The sequence below is a fragment of the Xenopus laevis genome, chromosome 2S, assembly GCF_017654675.1.
Source record: "Xenopus laevis strain J_2021 chromosome 2S, Xenopus_laevis_v10.1, whole genome shotgun sequence".
NCBI classification, from domain to species: domain Eukaryota; kingdom Metazoa; phylum Chordata; class Amphibia; order Anura; family Pipidae; genus Xenopus; species Xenopus laevis.
In genome coordinates, this window is record NC_054374.1 from 60,893,663 (window position 1) to 60,915,670 (window position 22,008).

A 22,008-nucleotide genomic window follows, 5' to 3' on the forward strand; every position below is an offset into this window, starting at 1 on the left:
CCCCCATTCAGAGAAAAACCTGTTGTGGTCCAGGGTACTATGCAAGGTGCACCATGTCTCAACTGCAAAATGCTGGAGTGAAAATCCATCATTTCCATCTAAGCTCATAGTGTAGTGCTTCAGGCTAGTACAAGTTCAGCAAATGTTAGGCACCCCCAAGTGATTGTATTTACTTACCTGAAACCCTGGACCGGTGCTCCTATCAGCAGAAAACTGCACCAGCCCGGGGTTTTCCGGTAAGTAAATATGATCACTTAATCAGCCTAAAATCTGGCACCCCCAAGTGCAAGAAGACTTTCCTTCTCCTTTAAACAGTTGTCACTAACAATTTGTTACTCCCCCCAGTGATTATACCTTTCCTTATCCTTTAGCAATCAAAATGAGTTCTTCGGGCTGACTTACATAACACTAATCATTATATCTAGTAATGAGCAAATTTTTTCAGGCAGGCGTGGATTCATGGCGAATTTCTACTAATTGCTTTTTACAAAACTGCAGCAAATATCTGTCTCGAAAAATAAATGTTGTTGCGACAAAATTGGCGCACAGACAAATACAGTTGTCATAAGCAAAAATGCCCATTGACTTTAATGCATTTGGATAAAAAAATCACTGAGACAAAAAAGTCACCACAAGAAAAACACCCATTGACTTTAGAGCATTTGGAGCGAGAAAACATTGTCGTAAGAATCTGTCGTACATAAAAAAAAAAATGTAAAACTTAAAACTTCAATATATATATATACTGTATATATGTTGCAGTGCAGGAACCAGTTTTTTTCTGTGTGTTTGTAAGACCCATTGTGTGAAGATTTTTCTAGCTTCATCTTTTTGTCTATTTTGGTATCTATATTTTTTTGTTGTGTTTTAGGCATTTTGTAAAAGTTTTATTCAAGCACTTTCTTGGTAAAAAGCTGTATGTTGTCCATGACCTAGAATATGTATTTTATACACTGGTCACTTGCCACTGGTCACTTGCCTTGGCATTTACATATGATTTGTTAACAAGGATATACCCTCTCAGGGACCAACACCTTTACAGCACTAAAAGATAATCCAATTTTTTAAACTCATTTTGATAAATTTGACATTCCTCGTGAACTTACGATTTTGCTGAAATAATGACCATTTTGAGAAAAAAAAAATTACAAAGTACCTCCATCCTGAACTTACTTGATAACTAAGCACTTAACCTGGAAGCACTGAAAGTGGGGCATTACCTTTCTTCAAGGTCTTCCCCAGTAACACTGTGGATTTGTCATAATACGTTTTTTGGATTTGCTTCATGGACTTGAAGTGTAAAGGCGATCTATGATCTAGATATAGAAGACAAGTCGCAAGACTAAGAATTTGAAGTCTAAAATGTTACTGATCTAATTCTTGTATAACTGTATATTTCTTGAATGTATGTTACTTGCACTACAAAGATGTGATTTAAATCTGAGAAATCTGATAGACAGAAATGTAAATATTTTTTTTTCTTACCTTGAAGAGGTGGTTCTTTGTGGGTAGACTGCTGGTAGAGAACCCAAAGGACACACTTCTTGTTACATGCCTCAGCGTGTGGTTTGCAACTATTTTTTGTTTATTAGGTTGGGTTTCTGTGTGCATCTGTACTCACCACCATTGTTTAATATAAGGTATACTCATATAAATAATTAAGATAGTTTGTTATGCACTGTTATACCACCTCTGATATTTTGACTGATTTTAACTAAGGGGGTTATTTATCAAAGTCCGAATTTATCTCAATATTTTCTGCTACAAACTCCAATCAAATCTGCTAGGGTTTTTTATGCTTATTTATTATAAAATTTTCCCGAAAATTTGCTTTGCGGGGGAAAAAAATCAGATTTTCATGATTTTTCTGTTTTTTTCCATCCGATTTTCAAGATTTTTTCTGAATTTTCACCTGCAAACTTACAAAACTTCAAAACTACATCAAAAAATCATTGGGACTTCTCCCATTGACTTATATGCAACTTCGACACGTCTGAGATACCGAATATTCAGATTCTGACTTTTCCATCCTTAGGGTTTAATAAATTCCGAAAAAATCGTGATTTTATAAAAGTCAGATTTTATAGTAAATAACCCCCCTTAGTGTTCCTCAGTGGGTTTGAATGTGAATGTGGTAAGCAGCTGTTTACAAAATACAATTACAAATGTAATATATATATATATATATATATATATATATATATATATATATATATATATATATATATATAAATATATATATATATAAATATATATATATGAGATCTGGGGCTTTCCGGATAACGGATCTTTCCGTAATTTGGATGTTCATACATTTGTCTACACTAGAAAATCATGTAAACATTAAATAATAGACTGGTTACTCTTTCAATAGGGAATACTTAGTTTGGATCTTGTTCAAGGTACTGTATTCTTATTACACACAAAAAGGAAATTGTTTTTTAAAATTTGCATTATTTGGATAAAATGGAGTCAGTGGGAGATGGCCATTCTGTAATTCTGAGATTTCTGGATAACGGGTTTAACAGATCCCATACATCTATGTGTGTGTGTGTGTGTGTATATATATATATATATATATACTGGTGAGTACTCTTCTGTTACTGGGTAATGTATTTATTTTCTGTCACTAGTGGAATTATTTGTCATGTATTGAACATTTATATGTGAAATAAATTTGTCTGAAACCTTAAACAAGCGTATAGTCTGATAACTATTATTCTTGTAATTGGTCTTTAAATTCTTTTAAAGGCGGAGGAAATTCAAAATCGCTTGAGGGTGCCAAAAGTTAGGCACCCCCAAATGGTTGTAATCACTTCCCTGATACCCTAAGCTGGTGCTCCTGTTAAAGGAGAACTAAAGGTTAACTAAAGAAGTAGGTTAGAAATGTTATAAATTATGTTTTGGGCTTCTGCATCAGTCCAAGGCAATCACAGCTCTTTAGCAGTAAAGATCTGTGTCTCCAAAGATGCCCTAGTATCTCCCCATTTTCTTTTCTGCTGATTCACTGCACATGCTCTGTGCTGCTGTCACTTACTGAGCTTAGGGACCAACTCAAAATGTACAGTACACATAGAATATAAATATAACAATATAAGTACTTAATATAAAATTACTAATTAGCCCTGTAGCATCAATTTATATTACAGGCCAACTTATTTTCTGCTTGATAATTTGCAAAAACCACTAAGCTTAGCTTCTCAACAGCAGCTCAGAGCCCACTGAGCATGTGAGTATCACACACACTTTTCAAGATGGTGACCCCCTGTGACAAGTCTGAAGTCTTTCATCATTGCTGCTATTGAGAAGCTGAAACTTAAGTCTGGTGCAATAAGTTCAGTACTGTATATAAAAACACAGCATTTTTAGCCATATTCATTTTTATGGTTTAGTTCTCCTTTATCAGAAAACTGCCCCAGCTTAGTGACCACCATAGAGAAATCCTCTATTTACACTTCTTCTGTTTTCAAAAACCCATGGCCATTGCATGCACAGTAGAGTGAAAAAGGTGGCATTTTAGTTATGGTTCAGTTTCTCACACAACTGGGCATGCGAACCTGTGCGAAGAATGAAGATGCAGGAAGAGGATCTTCTATTGTTTTATGCAAAATATGTGCTAGATTTGATCGCAGCAACACACACAAAACAAAAACATTACGACAGAGGCATGTTTCACCTGCTGCATCTCCTCTTCTTTTAACAACACTGTAAACACTAGGGAAGTTTAGTGGAAGTGAAAAGTTGTTACATTTCTGTCTCATGTAAGATTTTCAGCTGCTTGACTCAGGGTCACCTTTTTAATATCATAATGTGACAAATATTTTCAATGGGTCATGCAAAAAGTAGAATAAAACCAAGATGATTCCTTTCTTGGTGTTTCAAAACACACCATACACAGTGTGATTGTACTTCCAGAGCAAGGTGTAGAAACCAAGCATAAAACTGCAGTGATTTAGTCTGAAATTTACCTTTTATTGGTGCTCATTACAAAATGTTTTGGGAGCTAGCCCATTTTTCAAGTGATAAGCACCAATAAAAAGTAAATTGCAGACTAAAGCAATGCCATTTTCTGTTTCGTTTCTACATCTTGTTCTGGAAATGTTTTCAGTGGGTGTCATGACTGACTGCAGACAGGCCAGTTTTGTTCCCAACCTCTTTTACTACAGAGCCTCTTCCCAGAAAAAGTTATCTTCCCTGAAAAAGACTTTGGGCCAGATTCAGTTCCATGAGAAAATGTTATGGTTTATGACATGAAAACTTATGGGCAAGATTCAATTTCCTGATTCAGGTCCAGTTTTTAATACAGTTTTCATGTGATGGACCAGTGTCGGGCCATGGGCTGTGCTGAACTGGGCCCCCTCTGGTCCTAGCTGCAGACTATAATAGCTGCAAAAACAATGAAAAAGCCCTAATTACCTGCAATTGCAGTTCCCTGATGTGCCATTGCCATGACAACAGCTGTGCGTAGCCCAGGAAGCTTTGTATTGATAAGGATAAGGACCAAAATACTGTTTGGACAGTTTTTTTGGTAAGCCTAAAATGCACCCACGCATCTACACCCCCGAGTGGGGGGGGGGATGTGTAGACTTTCAGCCTTGTCCCTTGCATACAGAGATTCCTCTGGATTCTTAGAATATTTAAATTATATTTTGTTTCCCTAAATTATTAAGAGATTTTACTTGAGGAATGTTATTCTTGAATTGTTGTTATATTTGCCTGCACTTTTCACAGTGTGGGGTACCCCCCCCCCCTCAGAAGAGAAGAGCTCTCTGGGATGCTATATTTTGCATTGTACAGCTTTTCCAGGGGAAACATTGAAAGGCTCTGCTCATCAACAAAGGGAGAGCAAATAATAGGGTGCAACCTCATAGTTTACCCATGTGACCTGCAAAACCAGTGGAAAAACTGCTCCTCACCATCATGCTGTCTTAGAGAAGCTTGCCAAAAAAATGGTATGTTATTTCATGCATTCCCGGATGTACCTTTTGTTAGGAGCAGATTTAGCAAGAATAACAATGGGCATACTAATGCTTACAGTGAAGTTAGCTGTTCAAAGGTGAACCACAATCGGAATAGCTGTATCTATGCGAGATATTAGCATGATATGCCCTGGGGGAGAGGTTCATAGCTTACACTTGGACCCTATATGACTCCCCTAGAACTAGAATCCAGGTGAACTTAGGTCTGTCACAGGAGATCTCTTAGCGAGGGGTACCAGACTGGGGAGCCCTTTGTCTCTCCTGCTCTTTGCCTTCTCTGTAGAGCCCCTAGCCATACAAATCCTGTTATCAAGGGACTACAAATGCAGAAATTGGTAGAAAAACTCTTCAGACAACATGCAGACGATATGTTGGCAGACTCAAGGGACTCTCTCTGGACTTAATCTAAATTCTGAGATTTCTCCAGATTGAGGGTTAACTGGGAAAGTCTCTTGTCTTCTCCATCAACCCAGGGCCTGCAGTGACCCTGCCCATGGCCTGCAACTTCAGTGGGTCAATAGCTTTAGGTACATTTGTATCAAGATTCCCTGTATCTGGACGGTGCTCAAGGTCTTTCAGAGGATCGTGGTCACCCCCTACCACAGATCATCAAATTGGTCCAAATGAACAATATTGTGGGGCAATGACACCATTCCCTATCTACACTTGCTACATGATGCAGGCACATGAGCTGTAGCTGGGGTTTAATACCTGGATGATTTATTTCTGCAAAGGTACTTTAAACAGTTTGCATGCCTGCAAGACAATTTTACACTGAGTTGGTTTTACACCCTCCTTTTGCAGGATGGGTTTAAAGTTGGTCAGAACAGTGGATGTTATGGAATCATTCAAGACTTCAGTCAATCTAAAATGTGTAATTTTTCTTTATTTAGAATCTGGTTGTATTTGAAGTAAATATGTGAAGAAAATAAATTATAATCCACCAAGGGCACCCATAGTTTTGCATCTTCTTACTTCACTGCTCTTCTGTCCTTTGTTTGTTTGTTTGTTTTTAACAACTAATAATATAACTAACTAATCTTACAAAAAAATAGGTGAACCAGTCAAACCCCACATTTATGTCCCAGGTTTAATGTTTTACTGCATTTTACACAGGTTTTTTTTTTGCAGTTTCACCAATTTCAATGTATCCAGGAGGGGTCTATTTGTGGGTTTTACCTTTAGTTTTCCTGCATTTTACATACATTTTTCATGTTCCTATCAAATATCAAAAGCTGCATTTATACCTCCAACAACCACTTACTATAGGAGTTAAAAGTCAAATTGGTATTCTTCCCAGTTAATTGCACTAGTGAGCTACAACCACTAGATAGTGGCATAATCCATGCTTTCAATCTTACTTTAGAATAGGGCCTTGAATGAGCTTGAGTATGACCAAATTCCCAAACAACTAGAAAATAAATGTTCTTGATGCTTTGCACTGTAATACAGAACCATGGAATCAGATTAAGCAATATACCATTGTTAACTGAAAACTGGTCTTTATAGTGAAATTTAGAGATAACTGAAGACAACCTGGAAGAATGATGTTTAAGAGCAATTGCAAACAAAAATAACATTCAACAACTTGTTGGCATTAGACAATGACTTTCCATCTTTTGATGTACGTAACATTGATGAAATCCTGGCTGATTACATAAATGAGACAGATCAAGATGATGAGCATGAGGATGGTACCTCTGAGCCAATGGAAGATGAGGAAATTCATGTGCCCACAAGTTCTGAATCATTGTGAGCAACTGTTACACTAATTAATTTCCACTGTAGAAAGTAATAAATACCTTTTTGACAATTAGTACAAGGTTCAAAAACAAATGGAGCTGTTTAGCAGTGCAAAATATCAGATTTTGTCAGGTCCATGTGATTACAGAAATTTAACTGTATGAATACACGTACACGTACACATTCCAAATGGAGTGTGTACAGTATTAAAGTAAGTGTACAGTTCAACACAACAGTATAGTATAAACACTGTATTGTATGCATCATAATCACTGTTTTGTTAAAGTTTTAAAAAATTGTAGTCTTGGAACCTTTTAATGAAGAAAGTATAGTTCCTGCACTGTAATACAGGTGCATTATGTACTTTTCCAAAGCAACTCTGGTCCATGTAATCCATAGCACTGCATGCTATAGTACCATTCTTTCCTTTTGTCCTTGCTACTATACCATACTACTGTACTTTACTCTCTAATGATCCACTTATTCTTGTGGCTAATGAAAATGCGAGTTGTAAATGTATAGTGCTATAGTGCTAGTGTGAAGTACTAACCACCACCAAATGGTTTACAAAGCAAACACATGCGCAGTAGAACGAAATAGAAGACTTCTTCATTAAAGTTTGGCTTTTCACGCTACTGCGCATGCACACCCGCGAGAAGAAAGAAGAAGAAGGAAGGCGATTACTTGCTGGAAAAATCCCCGGCCTGGTGCAGTTTTCTGCTCATTGGAGCACCGGCCCGGGTTTGAGGTAAGTATGTACAATCACTTGGGGGTGCCTAACTTTTGGCACCCCCAAGTAAATACAGCCTTTCCTTTTCCAGCTGGTGGAAAAAGAGCCACATGTATAAGACAAGTAAGAATCTTATCAGGGGCCTGGTGGCTGCCGGGGGTGTGAAAGGGAGTGGGGTTTGTGCAGACTGAGCGAGAAGTTTAAACAGATCAGGGTAAGGTTTGGGTCATTAGGGGTGCAGCCATGCAGGCATACAGAGCGACTTTATCATATGACAACCCTTCTCATACAATTAATTTGAAAGGTCCTACCCATATACAGAACCCAGGTTACTTAGGGGTGGAACCATTTACTGGTACTCTGCCACAGAGGATCTGTCAAGGTCGGCACCCAACACCAGAACAAATGCCAAGCACCCTGGTCTCGGCTCGTGCTTCACCTGTAGTGTGACCGCCTTTGGCCTCGGGAGGAGCCCTCTTAACGAAAGGTGCAAGGCTAGAGGTTCTGGATAAGCAGAGGGGCACGACTGTTACCAAAGTCTTTGGGTAGAAGGTCGTGGTACAAGGTGTTAAACAGAATCGTAGTCGGAACTGGCCGGGTCGAGGCAGGCAGAAAGTGAGCGTAAACAAATCAGGCCGGATCTGGGCAGGCAGCGTTCAAAGCGAGGTCAGGCAGGCAAGGGTCGAAACCGGAAGATCAATTAGAGGGATATAGCAGAAGAGGTAGTCAAAATTCAGGCAATGGATCAGGATACAGAGGTCAGAATCGTCAGGAACAGGCAGGGGTCACAACAGATAGTCAGAATCAAGCTCAGAATCAGAATAGTAAAAGCTAAAGGCACCAGGAACAAACCTATAACGTGCAATGAGAATCTGCATAATGGGCATTTAAATATTTTTAAATTTCACGCCATTGCGCGCTGACGTCATCACGCCAGCGAGCATGCGCCAATTTATACAGCAGAGGCGTGCCGCGTGCACGCATAACATGCGTGCGTACCTGCCGAGGGGGCGGCAGGCGTCCCTGCCATCCCCCCACTAGACCACCAGGGTAAGCCATTACAGGATCTCTTCTGTCTTTATTGTGGCTCATTGGGATCACTTCTATGCCTTTTGGCTAAGATCAAGTGTAGTGCCGGGCCTTTTGGCTAGGTACCAGTTCTTATGATCCTATGTGAAGAAGGAGAAACACTTGGTCCTCTGGCTGGCTAAGATCAAGTGTCGTCCCACTGGGCCTTTTGGCTAGGTATCCATTCTTATGATCTTATGTGAAGATGGAGACACACTTGGTCCTCTGGTCTAAGCCGGGAAGTGGAAGCTTGACAAAAGCAAATCGCTGTGATCCCGTATGGGAAGGGTGCTTGATTCACTTTTTTGGGTCTTGCATAATACACATGCACTTGCTTAATCTTGCTTCACTTCCCATATCCCCGGCTGTTGGCTAGGGGGGGGGGGAATCGTCTTTCTTCTCCTTTCCTCTTCTATATTTTTCTGGCCGCCAGACGGAGACTTACCAAGGAATTGCACCTGTACACTCCAGCACCTTTTTTGTGTCTGGTTTGAGCACCCTGGATGGGTGTCCTAGTCTCTTTGGCTGGACCCCAGGCTATGACATACACCCTCAGGGAAGCTTCGGCAGAACCCAGGGTAGACGGAAATCCCCCTAGCTTCGGCGAAGAGGAGTCCAAACGGCCCTCAACCCCTTCGGGGGGCGAGGATAATGGGGCTTACCCTAGCTTCATCGAAGGTGGACCCATCCGCTCATAGGTAGGACTCGGAAAGGATGATTCAATACCATATGAGTGGCTTCAAGCATTTGCACCAACATTACTAATAACGATGTCCATACAACTTTTAGGTACCCGCCCTATTCAAATTTACTTAAGAATATGAGTGCTAGTGAAGTGTCACTAGGCAGAAATGAACGCTAGCAAAAATTCGCTATGAAATGCTTGCACAGTCAAAGTAACACTAGCAAAAATTCACTATGAAACGCTCACACAGCCAAAGTAATGCTATTGAAAATTTGCCAGCGTTTTGCATCTGGCAAACTGGCGTGGAGTGTGGCGAAGTGGTCGCTGGTGAAAATTCGCCCACTAGTGAATTTGTCCCCTTGTGTGCACTGATATGGGAATCTTATTTGTGACAATTTTGAAAGTTTTGCTAATGATAAGAAAAGTTTTGAAAAAAAATTAGTGGTAAATGACTTGTTCTGGGGTAGGACCTCAATATTGGTTTTGATCTCTATAATAATGTATTGAAGAACTCCGCAAAGTATTGTAGAATGTTATGCAGTAGCCGGATATTAGAACTGTATGTTCTAATATACTGCTACTGAAAAATGCCTTACCCTTTAAACAAAACAGGGATTGTTTGTCCTGCAGCTAGTAAGTTGCAGGTAAAACGTATTCGTCCCTTTTATAAAATGTATAATTAAACCATAGAATTCTTAATGAATCAGATGAAAATTGAGCATAGGACTGGCCAGATATGGGATGACTTTGACGTAGTTGGCCAGCTTAAATATATTGCAATATATGGACAAACAATCCCTGTTTTGTTTAAAGGGTAAGGCATTTTTCAGTAGCAGTATGCACAAAATGTCTCTGTCTTAAATATATTGATAATGGGTTGAGTGCAGAGGAATCTTGTATTTGTCTATATATATATATATATATATAAATATATATATGAATGATAGAGATCGCACTCGCAGGTCTTAGAAAAAATAAGTGTATTTTTATTTGTGGACAATCGCTGACGTTTCAGCTGATACAACAGCCTTTCTCAAAGTGAAAAAGTGGTTCAAACAAACGGAATAAATACCTGGTGTGGCGGGAATCAAAAGAGCAGCAACGAAAGCAGGGGAAGTGATGTGAGAGTGACATCATCCGTGAAAACATAACTTACGTGACAAAATAATTCAGATCAAACACAGCTACAATTACAACTTGATGATCTTATTTCCAGATTGGCTCAGAGGGGTTACAACCTTAATGAAACTACTTGCTTGTAAAGAAAGAGCCCTACTACACACATAGCAGGACCTCCTGCAACAAGGTGTTGACACAAAAAAGGAAACAGAAAAAGAGAGACTCGTCTTCCTGACCACCTATACCCCTGATAAAAAAATCCCTCACACATGCCATACAAGATCATTGGACAGTCCTTGAAAGAGACACAACACTTCCACCCATCTTTAGAACCAAACCTCACATTGCCTATAGGAGAGGCAGGAACTTGAGAGACATTCTAGTACAGACTGATCCTAATCATTGCTATCAGAATGTGATTACCTCGACTTGGCTTAATACGGATAAAAAAAGGCTGCTTCAGATGTCTGTCATGTACCACTTGTAACAATATGATAACAGGCTCCACTTTCAACCATCCTCATTCTGGCAAATCCATTGACATTAATTACATATTGACGTGTACTTCCAAATTTCTCATTTATTTCATCAAATGCCCCTGTGGGCTTCTCTACATTGGCAAGACTGTGACCAGATTTCGAGAAAGGATGGATAATCATCGGTCTGCAAACAGAGCAGCGCTTGAAACAGGTTGCAGCCCATTTTCTTCTTCACAGACACACTCTGGCGAGCATGCGCTGCATGTTGATCGATCATATACCCCAACTGATCCGAGGAGGTAACCGTGAGAAGATTTTACTACAAAGAGAATTACGATGGATTCACAGACTCAACACCCTAAGCACCAATGGACTTAATAAATTAATATCATATTCTCCATTCATCTTTAAGTAATTCCCCCAACAGTAATTGCAATTTTGTCAGACCTTTCTGTTATGTTCACAGAAAATCCCTTTATTCGTGTGAGGGAGGTATATATATAACTAATATCCCCGATTACTTTATATTCTAATACGTATAAATTGAACACTTGAATAAGTTTCCTAGTTAACCCATGTGATATTGTGCACCTTTTGACTATGATGCTCACAAGTAACATGAATAAATTATATTGTTTCCATAGGCTGCTACTATTAGCTGTACGTCCAGTATAACCTATTCATGTTACCGTGGTTGTATCCATCCACATAGAGATCTTTATCTTTCACAGTATCCATCCTCTCCCTTTTCTTTCTTTTTAGCATTTATTTTGCTCTGATCTGTGCGTTTTTTTACTTATTTGTCATTACACGCCTGCCCACTCTGTCCCTATCCAACCCCTTTTTATACTTTTATTTTTATTTTGTATATTTTTAATTTTTTTTTTTTAATTTTTCTTTTTTTTCATTCCACATTTTTTCATAGTTTCTTGTTTAAGTAACAACATGTTTTACTTTCTTTTTGGAATTTTTAGTTTTTCTTTTTGCTGGTTGTTATTACCCACCACCATATAGTTTGAAATTTATTTTTCTTGCATGTACCCCCGATATTACCCTGCTCTGGTTCAGTTGCAAACTCCTATGTTCTCCCTGGGACACGTAATGTAATTGATTTCATCCAGGATCCACGGATTGTCCTTTTCTTCTTACCAATTGGTAATTGATTGATAGCACCTCATTTACAACAAAACAGTCATGAACCTTGCTTGACAGCTCCTCATGGTGATTCCCTTGGGAAGTCTAGGTATCGAGGTACGACTGATATATTACCCAACCGACCTGAGCAATCATAAGAGGTCACGAGAAGAGCTCTACCAGACCCCAACAAATCTTCTGATTTCCATCTAAGGGCGATCGACCCTCAAAACATTAAACTACAACGATGATGCAGATTCTGCACAACGCTGCGTGAATGTCCGCAAATTGGACTGGACAGATTGTCTTCCAATGTACATGGCAGGTCGCTGAGTGTGACCAGACGCTCCAGAACGTGGTGGACTCCTGACTGCCCTATACACCAACTGACAACTCAGCGACTTAATGGTAGCACAGCAGTAGGGCTATTTATTACCTACCGAATACGTATGAATTTCAATATATCTGGTCCCTGCGATAGGCTCCATTAACTTATAACGATAATTGACACTTCTATTGAGCCTTCGTAGATATAGTGGACAGAATGGTTGGACAATTACAGACAACAAGGACCATGGCCATGCCGGGTTTGATGTCTATGACACGACCCATAATTCTAACCAGAGTGGAATATCCGTTTCCGATGGATCACCTGTGAAATTGATAATTTCTGCAACAAACAACAGAACTCCCTATTGTTAGTAGGGACTGTGAGCTCTATTGTACGGGACACAGCTCTACAGCTCTTTCGTGCATGGGGACTGTGAGCTCTATTGCATGGGACACAGTTCTACAGAACGTGACACAGACTCCCTACAAAGAACCTACTACCTCCTAACACACTTCTCTACCAATTAGACTGGGGTACAATTTCCATTATTTCCATAACTGTTAGGGGCCCATTTACTTATCTTGAGTGAAGGAATAGAATAAAAAAAACTTCGAATTACGAATGATTTTTTTGGCTACTTCGTCTAAAACTAAAAATTGTTCGACTATTCGACCATTCAATAATCGAAGTACTGTCTCTTTAAAAAAAACTTCAACCCCCTACTCCGTCCCCATAGGCTTTGTAACAAATTTTAGGTCGAAGAAAAATCGTTCGATCGAAAAAGTTAGCCCTAATTATATATATATATATATATATATATATATATATATATATATATATATATATATATATATATATAATTAGGGCTAACTTTTTAGGACTGCCTCTTGCCTCCTGCTTTCTACCATTATACATGAACAGCATCACTGGCACAATTAATGACAGTGCTGATTCCCTGTAAGGGGCTGCTCGAGGAAGCTCCTGCAATGCTGCACCCCAGTCTTTACCTTTCCATTGCTGGAAGGGGCCACATTGCTAGTGCTCTCAAATTGGTCCAGAAATTCATCTAAAGGTACCAGAAGCAGCTTTTTTGCCTACCCTGGTACCCTGCTCTGTGCTGCAGCCTTAGGCAAATTTTTCAACTCACCTCATTGGTGCAGTGCCCCTGATTAAAGACACTCTTGGTGTTTTGGACCCCTCACATGAAATATGCCAAGGTTGTTGACATACTTAGGGGGTGCAACACATTTGGAAATGGACACTTTAAATTATCAATTGATCTTTATTAATTTGTTATGTGCGTTTTAAATATTAATTTAAAAGGGTTATGTTGCTTGTTCCCCTGGCTTTTGAATGAATTAAGGTTACACACTTATTTGCACATAAATTATTACCACAATTCTAAAGGGTGACACAAATGGATCATATAGGTATGAGGATGTGAACAAAAATGATTATAAAACCTAACAATTTCTGCTGGATTTATGGGACGACCCTAGAAAAGATAGTGGTATGGGAGAGTTGCAGTTCCATGTATGTATAATTATGTTAATTTATACAGTTGCAGGTAACAAGTATATACATAAAAGAAGATGTGGCACCTTCACAGATTTAGGTATGACCCGGGCAGCGTTAAGGCCGCCGTCTTACCTGTATCCCATTTGACCACTCCCACACCCCCCTTTATCATAAAGATCCCAATAAAGACACTTGAGGCTCAGGATGGAATTCATAGGCCGCAGCTTTTATTAAACTTTAATATATATGTATGTATTAATCACACATAACTGTAACATAACAGTAATTCCCACGGGAATGCTTGCCTAACTGGTTACTCCATAGAGTGACCGGGCCACTGCCATGCCGGCCACCCGGGCGCTGCCCTGGATGGGCAAGTAGTAGCAGATGGCCTCACTCGACTTTACCTCCCGGGGCCCTTACCCGGAGAGGCACCAACACACGCCACAAATAGGGGACTACAGCCCCATTACCCACACTGGCAAGCATTCCCCCGCCACGGCTCGGGCCGCTTGACCCCTTAAGCTGGCCGGGCTCCACCCACACACTCGCCCAGCACCCTTTCAATTCCATCCTGCAACCCCAGCACAAAAATGTCCAAACCCACCTGGCTTAAGTGCACCCCATCCTTCAAGTAATACCCCGGGTCCCCCGTTACCACGTACTTGTGTCGTACATTAAAGCCGCCCATCTTCCTAACGATACCGGCCGACTGTTTATTAATCACCTTGCGACTCCTCTCAATAGCTTCCCATGTGTTGACAAACCTCCAGTGGATCCTACTCACCATTTCTGAAAAAACTATCTTTACATTGGGCGCTAACTGCATGATCCTCTCTAAATCACACCGCATGACCCGTATAAGTTCCCTTTGGGATACCCTGCCCAGGTCATTACCCCCACAGTGCACCACCAGTATGTCTGGTGGCATAGCAATTCTCATTTGTGCTGCAAACTTTAGCAATACCTGCTCCCATCGCATGCCCCCAACTCCAAACCATTGAATCACTACTTGAGTTGGAAGGAAGCTTAAAAGTGTTCCTGGTGGATATATTTGCAACCGCTGATGTGCCCGGGCAATGTATGAGTCACCCACAATCCAAATCACCGATCTGGATGAACCTGAAAGAAATAATAACAAGAAAGAACCACATGAAAGGGAGGGAGGGGTGGTAGTTAAAGGTACACACTCAAAGCTTATTCAACCGAACATAGGATCGAAAACTAGCTGACTCCCATCTACCTATGCGCTTGATGGAACTACTGGACAAGCCTAATCGCGCCGCTTCCGTGGCTATACGAAAGGAGTGAGTGCCAAATTCTTCAGGGTTGACCCCCAACTCTCTCAGGGCTTTGCGCAACACAAAGGCAAACTGATAGCGTGTAAGCAGGGTGCCGTTCCCATGCTGGAAAAAAGGGGCCAGGAGACACCCCCCGTATCCTTATGAATTGTCGTGTGAGCTGCACTGGGCCGAGCTCCCCCCCACTGCTTCCAAGGGCACCAGCACCCCTTTTCCCTCCTGATCCGTTTTTGATCTCCTCAACCAGATCTCAACCCTATTCTCAAACGTATGTACATCACTTAACATGAGGCCCCCCTGGCATGCCTTGCTGGCACTAACCAGTTCCCCAACCCGAAAGGCCCCAAAAAAAAAAACGCCAGCGCAAATGCAACTCTAAATAGGAGTACCTCGTCCCCTGATGAACAAACCTTGTCAAGTCTTTTCGAAACCTGACTTAATAACTCGAAGGACAATGGCCTGCGCCCCTCTTTTTCACCTTTTTTTTTTTTTTTCTGCGAATGCCCCTGTTAACCAACTGAACCACAAAGTGTTTAGTCACATCACGAACACCCTGAAATTTAAACAGGAATGATAAAGCAGATAGGTCCCTGCCTATTGTTGCCCCAGAACATCCCTGGTGAGCCCTCCTGCAAAGGAACCACAATAGCACCTCCAATCGCGACTCGTCGTGGACCAATGGGCCTGAGTTCCCGCACAACTGCTCCCAGTCTTTCCACACCTTACGGTAAGCCACCCAAGTTGTCGGGGCAAGGGACCTGGAAATCACCGCCCCCAGTATTTCTGGCCAATGGTCCAGAGCCAACCCGGGCAAGGGCTGCCGACATCCTCTGCTGTGGGGGCCACTGTTCGAAACCGGTCCCACTGAAAACGAGACAAAGAGTCCGCTATCACATTCCTGCAACCCTCTACGTGTGCCGCTCTAAAGCATATGTTAAGTTCTAAGCAGCGCCGTACCAGCCAGCGCAGCAGCGCCAAGACTGGCAACGAGGAGGCAGACAGATTGTTGATAGCGGACACCACTGCCATGTTGTCTGAATTAAAACGAACTTTCCGATTGGCAAATTCTTTACCCCACAACTCCACCGACACCAATATTGGGAACAATTCCAGGAATGCCACATTCCTTACCAGCCGGATTCCACCCAGCTGTAGGGCCACTCCTCCGCGCACCACTTTCCAGCCCAATATGCGCCGAAGCCTGTACTGCCCGCCGCGTCCGTGAACAATTGTAAGGAGTCCGCCGGTACCTCCTTCTCCTGAATAAATTGGCGCCCATTAAATGAGTCCAGTAACTGGCCCCACACTTTCAAATCCTCCCGCATCCCGCCAGTTACCCGTATGTGGTGATAAGGCTTTGTCACCCCCGACGAGCTCAGGGAAAGGCGCCTGCTGAAGGCCCTTCCCATCGGGAGAATCCTACATGCGAAATTTAATTTCCCCAAAAGTGACTGCAACTCCTTTGGGGATATACGAAGGTTCTGCAAGGGCAACGCCTCAAAGGGCCCCAGTGACACCTCTTTGCCAATTTTTTCCCTGACCACAACGGGGTATTCATTCACCGACCGCAAGTTTTTGCCACAATCCACCCCAGGTGCATCCTGAAAAGGAATCCAGAACCCACGTGTAAAACCTTCCCTTAACAGGATGGCATCCCTTTGACAACTATAACTGCTTAGCCACCGCTCCATCCCTTCTATCCTCACGGGGGTACTCCCCTTTTCCCCCCGCATCCCCAGGCTTGTTGCCTTGTTTGCCTTTCTTGAAGCATTTTGAGAAAGGGTGCCCCCCACCGCAACCGGAGCATTCATGCCAGAATCTGCAGGTATTACACTGTCCCTCATTGAACTGAAAGAAAACTGGCTTCCCGCTGCTTGCCAGCGAGCCGGACTGTTGCTGCCCGCTGGCGCCCCCCTGAAAGGGCGACCCTTTTTGAGGACTCATCAATTTTAGCCATAAATTGATATCCTTATAATCCCAGCGCATATTGGGGTGCGCTGCTTTGCTCGTCATATTTCCACCACGCTTAAACCCCCAAAGTCTCTGCTTGCCGACCAAATTTCATCAACATAACAAAAGAGGGATGAACATAGCTGTGGTTGTTTTTCCCCCAACACACTAGCATATATGCAAAAGGCCCTCAGCCACGTGCCAAATGTTTTAGGAATTTTCCTATATCGCCTTTTTTCCTCCTCCTCACGCTTTTTTGCTTTTTCCTTATCTTTTTCCTCATCCACATCTACAAAGTCCTCTCTGGGAAGTAGCGAGAACAGCTCCAAAAATTCCCCCTTCCATATCTTTTCCTTTATTTCAGATGCACCCCCAAGGGGCCAGCACAACAAAAGTATGACCCCCCTAAGGCCGTGTCTGCCACCTGTACTCCAACACCCGCAGTGCCCCCAGCCACCACCAAAGTGGCCTGCTGAGCTGGAGGCTCCGCCGTCTAAACCCCCGTGCTGGGCTGACTAGTCCCCGCGACAGGAAGAGGAGTGGGGTTCGCTACCGGGCTATGCCTCTCTGCCCCCAATGACCCCAATGCCCCTTGTACCGGTGCCGGGGTGGGGGGGTCCCCATCCCCTGTTTCCCAGGATGATACCATATCCCTAAGCCCCGTCAGCAAGCCTAACAGTGACCCATGTACCCCCCCAGGTCTCGCCTGCGCCAAAACCACCTGCTGCAACTGCATTATTGGTAAAGCATGCTGCGACTGCATTATTGGTAAAGCATGGTACTCACCACCCATAACGACTTGCGGAGTCCTGAATTTCCTGGCACCGCCGTGCGTTCGGCCTCCCCTGATACACCACCGCTTCTGACCTCGCCTTGGTCCGCATTAGTGGTAGGTCGTGAGTGACGCCAGCTGCGGCGAGTGGTCCGGTCCTGAGATCCATCTGACTCCGAGCCATGGGGGCTGTAAGACCGGTCCCTGTTCTGATTGCGCAGGGGGGGTATCCCCCCCGGGCTGTCTGGTCCTGCCTCTGGTCTGGAAGCCCTGGTAGGGGCTGTGCCTCTCCTGTGCTGCCCTTCTCCATCTGAAGAACTGCCCTGCTCCCTTTCAGAAGCCCTGTCCTGGGCTGTTACAGTCCCGCGACTCCAAGCTGCAGCTGCTGGACTGTTGTAAGCAGCCTCCCCTGGGCTGTGAGACGAAGTTGCTGTACCCCTACTCTGCCTGTGTAGGCTTGGAGGGGTATTACTGCTGCTGACAGGTACAGTGGGAGTGTCTCTGGTGCCTCTCTGCTTGGCTGCGCCTCCGCGTGCACCCTTTCTACTCCCCTGTGTGTCTGGCGTGTGCAGGGGGGAAGACGCGCCATTCTGCCTGTCTCCCCGCGCTGAGCTGCGGCTCGCGCGTAAGCTCCGCCCACTTCTTTGCCCTGATGTCGGCTGCAGCGCCAAGCATCCTCCGGATCTCCCATGCTCATTATTCCCTCCTCAAGGCACTGCGGGAGTGCTGGTCCTGCTACTCCTGGGACCCCTAGTAACCCCCGGACTCGGGCTGACTGCCCGCCTTCTCTTTCCCCCAAGTTCTGGGCTGAGGCGCGCTGGGGGCCTGCTCCTCCATTGGGGCCTACTGGGGGGGGTACTATCGCCACCTGGGGGGGCCATTAATCCTATCCAGCTGGTCCTGTAACCATGAAGGACCGTGGCTCTGAGCCTGCTGTCTCAAAGATTCCAGCATAGCTGTGATATCCCGACTCACCATGACACTGATGCTGCTAATGCTGCTTACACCTCACTGCTAGCTGTAAGATGGATGCCACTGCTTTCCTGCTGGATTCTACTCTGCCTGGTAACCCCACCTTTACTCTCTCCCACCAATCATAACCTTTCTAAGACTAAGGCCTGCCTAACCCAGTCAAAGCTTCCCTCCTTCCACTGTGTTTATCTGGGAAGCCCTATTATACTGACTTTCGAGACATCTAGATGTTTCTGGAGTGCTATGACTGCTGTTTTGTCTTTATAGGTGGAATAGTGCTCAAGCTATACTAGAAATATTTTTATCCTTAATAGGGAGTCTATGTGACTGATTCTTGTAGATCAAGTCTGAGCCAAAGGGGCTTGCCCAAAGGCACCCACAATGTACTATAAATATAAATATATATATCCAAGATATGTGTCCCAAGGCTCAATTGTTAGTTAAAAAATAAATTTTATTACAATTTACATTAAAAATGGTACATACTGACCCCACATAGCCCACCTTACGCGTTTCATACCCTCCAGTACTTAGTCATAGGTGTCTCTGTCGGTTGCATGTTAGACACAGTATTTAAACTCAGGTGATCCCACCACCCTTTTTTTCGTCTTATTGCATTTAACCTATACAGGGTACCATTACCATTTCTTTTATGTTCTTCACAGTTATTGCGTATGTAATTCAAGTAACAACGTATCCCAGCTTTAAAGTAATATAAAACAAAGTGTATTCTGAGTCTGTATATATGTTACAATCAATAATATATATATATATATATATATATATATAAGTCTTAAATATCTTAAATATCTTTAAGAATTTGCACAATACATACTGTAATAAAAACATATTGAGAAGCCATCACTAATCTATCAATCTCATTGATGTGCTATGAAACATTCAGCAAACAACCTCTTCTATTTAGTATAGTAGTTGAGTCCTAATGGCATGGAATGTGTTCAAATGGAAAATCCAAAATACCTCTCTCCTCTCTAAAAGGCTTAGATGGTCCCCTCCTCTCACTCCTAATCTTACTCTTTCTATCCTTTGGATCAAAAAGAAGGTTATATACCCCCCCCATTACATTGTGTGAAGTGTCTAGTGATATTACTCTTCTCCGCTTTTTTAGGGTTTCTGATCTGACTCATGTGTTCTCTCGCACTTTCCTTTAACCTTCTGCGCATACACCCCACGTACTGCTTGTTACACTTCAAATGTGATCAAATAGATCATGAATGGGGTATTACAGTTAATGTAGTCTTTGATGTCAACGTAACTGTTACATAGTTAAATAGTTACATAGTTAAATTGGGTTGAAAAAAGACAAAGTCCATCAAGTTCAACCCCTCCAAATGAAAACCCAGCATCCATACACACACCCCTCCCAACTTTCACATAAACTCTGTATACCCATACCTATACTAACTATAGAGCTTAGTATCACAATAGCCTTTGATATTATGTCTGTCCAAAAAATCATCCAAGCCACTCTTAAAGGCATTAACTGAATCAGCCATCACAACATCACCCGGCAGTGCATTCCACAACCTCACTGTCCTGACTGTGAGGAACCACATACGTTGCTTCAAATGAAAGTTCTTTTCTTCTAGTCTAAAGGGGTGGCCTCTGGTACGGTGATCCACTTTATGGGTAAAAAGGTCCCCTGCGATTTGTGTATAATGTCCTCTAATGTAATTGTAAAGTGTAATCATGTCCCATCGCAAGCGCCTTTTTACCAGAGAAAACAACCCCAACCTTGACAGTCTACCCTCATAATTTAAGTCTTCCATCCCTCTAACCAATTTAGTTGCACATCTCTGCACTCTTTCCAGCTCATTTATATCCCTCTTAAGGACTGGAGTCCAAAACTGCACTAAATACTCCAGATGAGGCCTTACCAGGGACCTATAAAGAGGCATAATTATATTTTCATCCCTTGAGTTAATGCCCTTTTTTATGCAAGACAGAACTGTATTTGCTTTAGTAGCCACAGAATGACACTGCCAGAATTAGACAACTTGTTATCTACAAAAACCCCTAGATCCTTCTCATTTAAGGAAACTCCCAACACACTGCCATTTAGTGTATAACTTGCATTTATATTATTTTTGCCAAAGTGCATAACCTTGCATTTATCAACATTGAACCTAATTTTCCAGTTTTCTGCCTAGTTCTCCAACTTAGACAAATCACTCTACAAAGTGGCAGCATCCTGCATGGAACCTATAGTTCTGCACAATTTAGTATCATCTGCAAAAATAGAAACAGTACTTTCAATGCCCACCTCCAGGTCATTAATAAACAAGTTGAAAAGCAAGGGACCTAGTACAGAGCCCTGCGGTACTCCACTAAAAACACTGGTCCAATTAGAAAATGTTCCATTTACCACCACTCTTTGTAGTCTATCTTTTAGCCAGTTCTCTATCCAGGTACAAATACTCTGTTCCAGGCCAACATTCCTTAAATTAACCAGTAACCTTTTGTGTGACACTGTATCAAATGCTTTAGTAAAGTCTAAGTAAATCACATCCACTGCCATCCCAGAATCGAGGTCTCTACTTACCTTCTCATAAAAAGAAATTAAGTTAGTCTGGCAAGATCTATTATGCATAAAACCATGCTGGCACAAACTCATAGTATTATGATTTGCTATGAAGTCCAGTATCTTATCCTTTATTAACCCTTCGAAAAGCTTTCCTACCAGTGACGTCAGACTAACTGGCTGAGAACAGGATCCTTTTTTGAATAGAGGCACCACATTAGCAATTTGCCAGTCTCTCTGCACTATACCAGATCTCAATGTATCCTGAAAAATTAAGTAAAGAGGTTTGGCAATCACAGAGCTAAGTACCCTGGGATGAATACCATCTGGCCCCGGACCTTTGTTAATCTTAACATGTTCTAGTCTCTTTTGAATTTCCTCATGTGTGAACCATGCATCATTAGTTGTATTACTAGAATTGGGACTATTAAGAAGGAAACCTTCACTTACTGGTTTCTCATCTGTGTAGACAGATGAAAAATATATGTTCAGAACCTGCGCTTTTATTTTGTTTTCATCAACCAGCTGACCCCCCTCTGATAATAAGGGTCCCACCCCTTCCTGCTTAATTTTTTTACTATTAACATATTTAAAAAATAATTTTGGATTTTTTTTACTGCTTTTCGAAGGGTTAAAATAAATAATTTTGGATTTTTTTCACTGCTTGCTGCAATATCCTTTTCTA

General features: G+C 42.2%; 1 protein-coding gene across 1 annotated transcript; it reads right to left on the reverse strand.

Annotated features, from left to right (window-relative positions):
- Positions 1-13,455: 13,455 nt before the first annotated feature.
- Positions 13,456-18,978, reverse strand: LOC121400543. The gene is made up of 2 exons (XM_041583862.1): positions 17,824-18,978; positions 13,456-14,908 (listed from the first exon to the last, which is right to left on the reverse strand). The coding sequence occupies exons 1-2, from the start codon at positions 17,828-17,830 to the stop codon at positions 14,307-14,309; spliced, it is 609 nt and encodes a 202-aa protein (XP_041439796.1). The 5' UTR covers positions 17,831-18,978; the 3' UTR covers positions 13,456-14,306.
- Between the last annotated feature and the right edge of the window lie 3,030 nt (positions 18,979-22,008).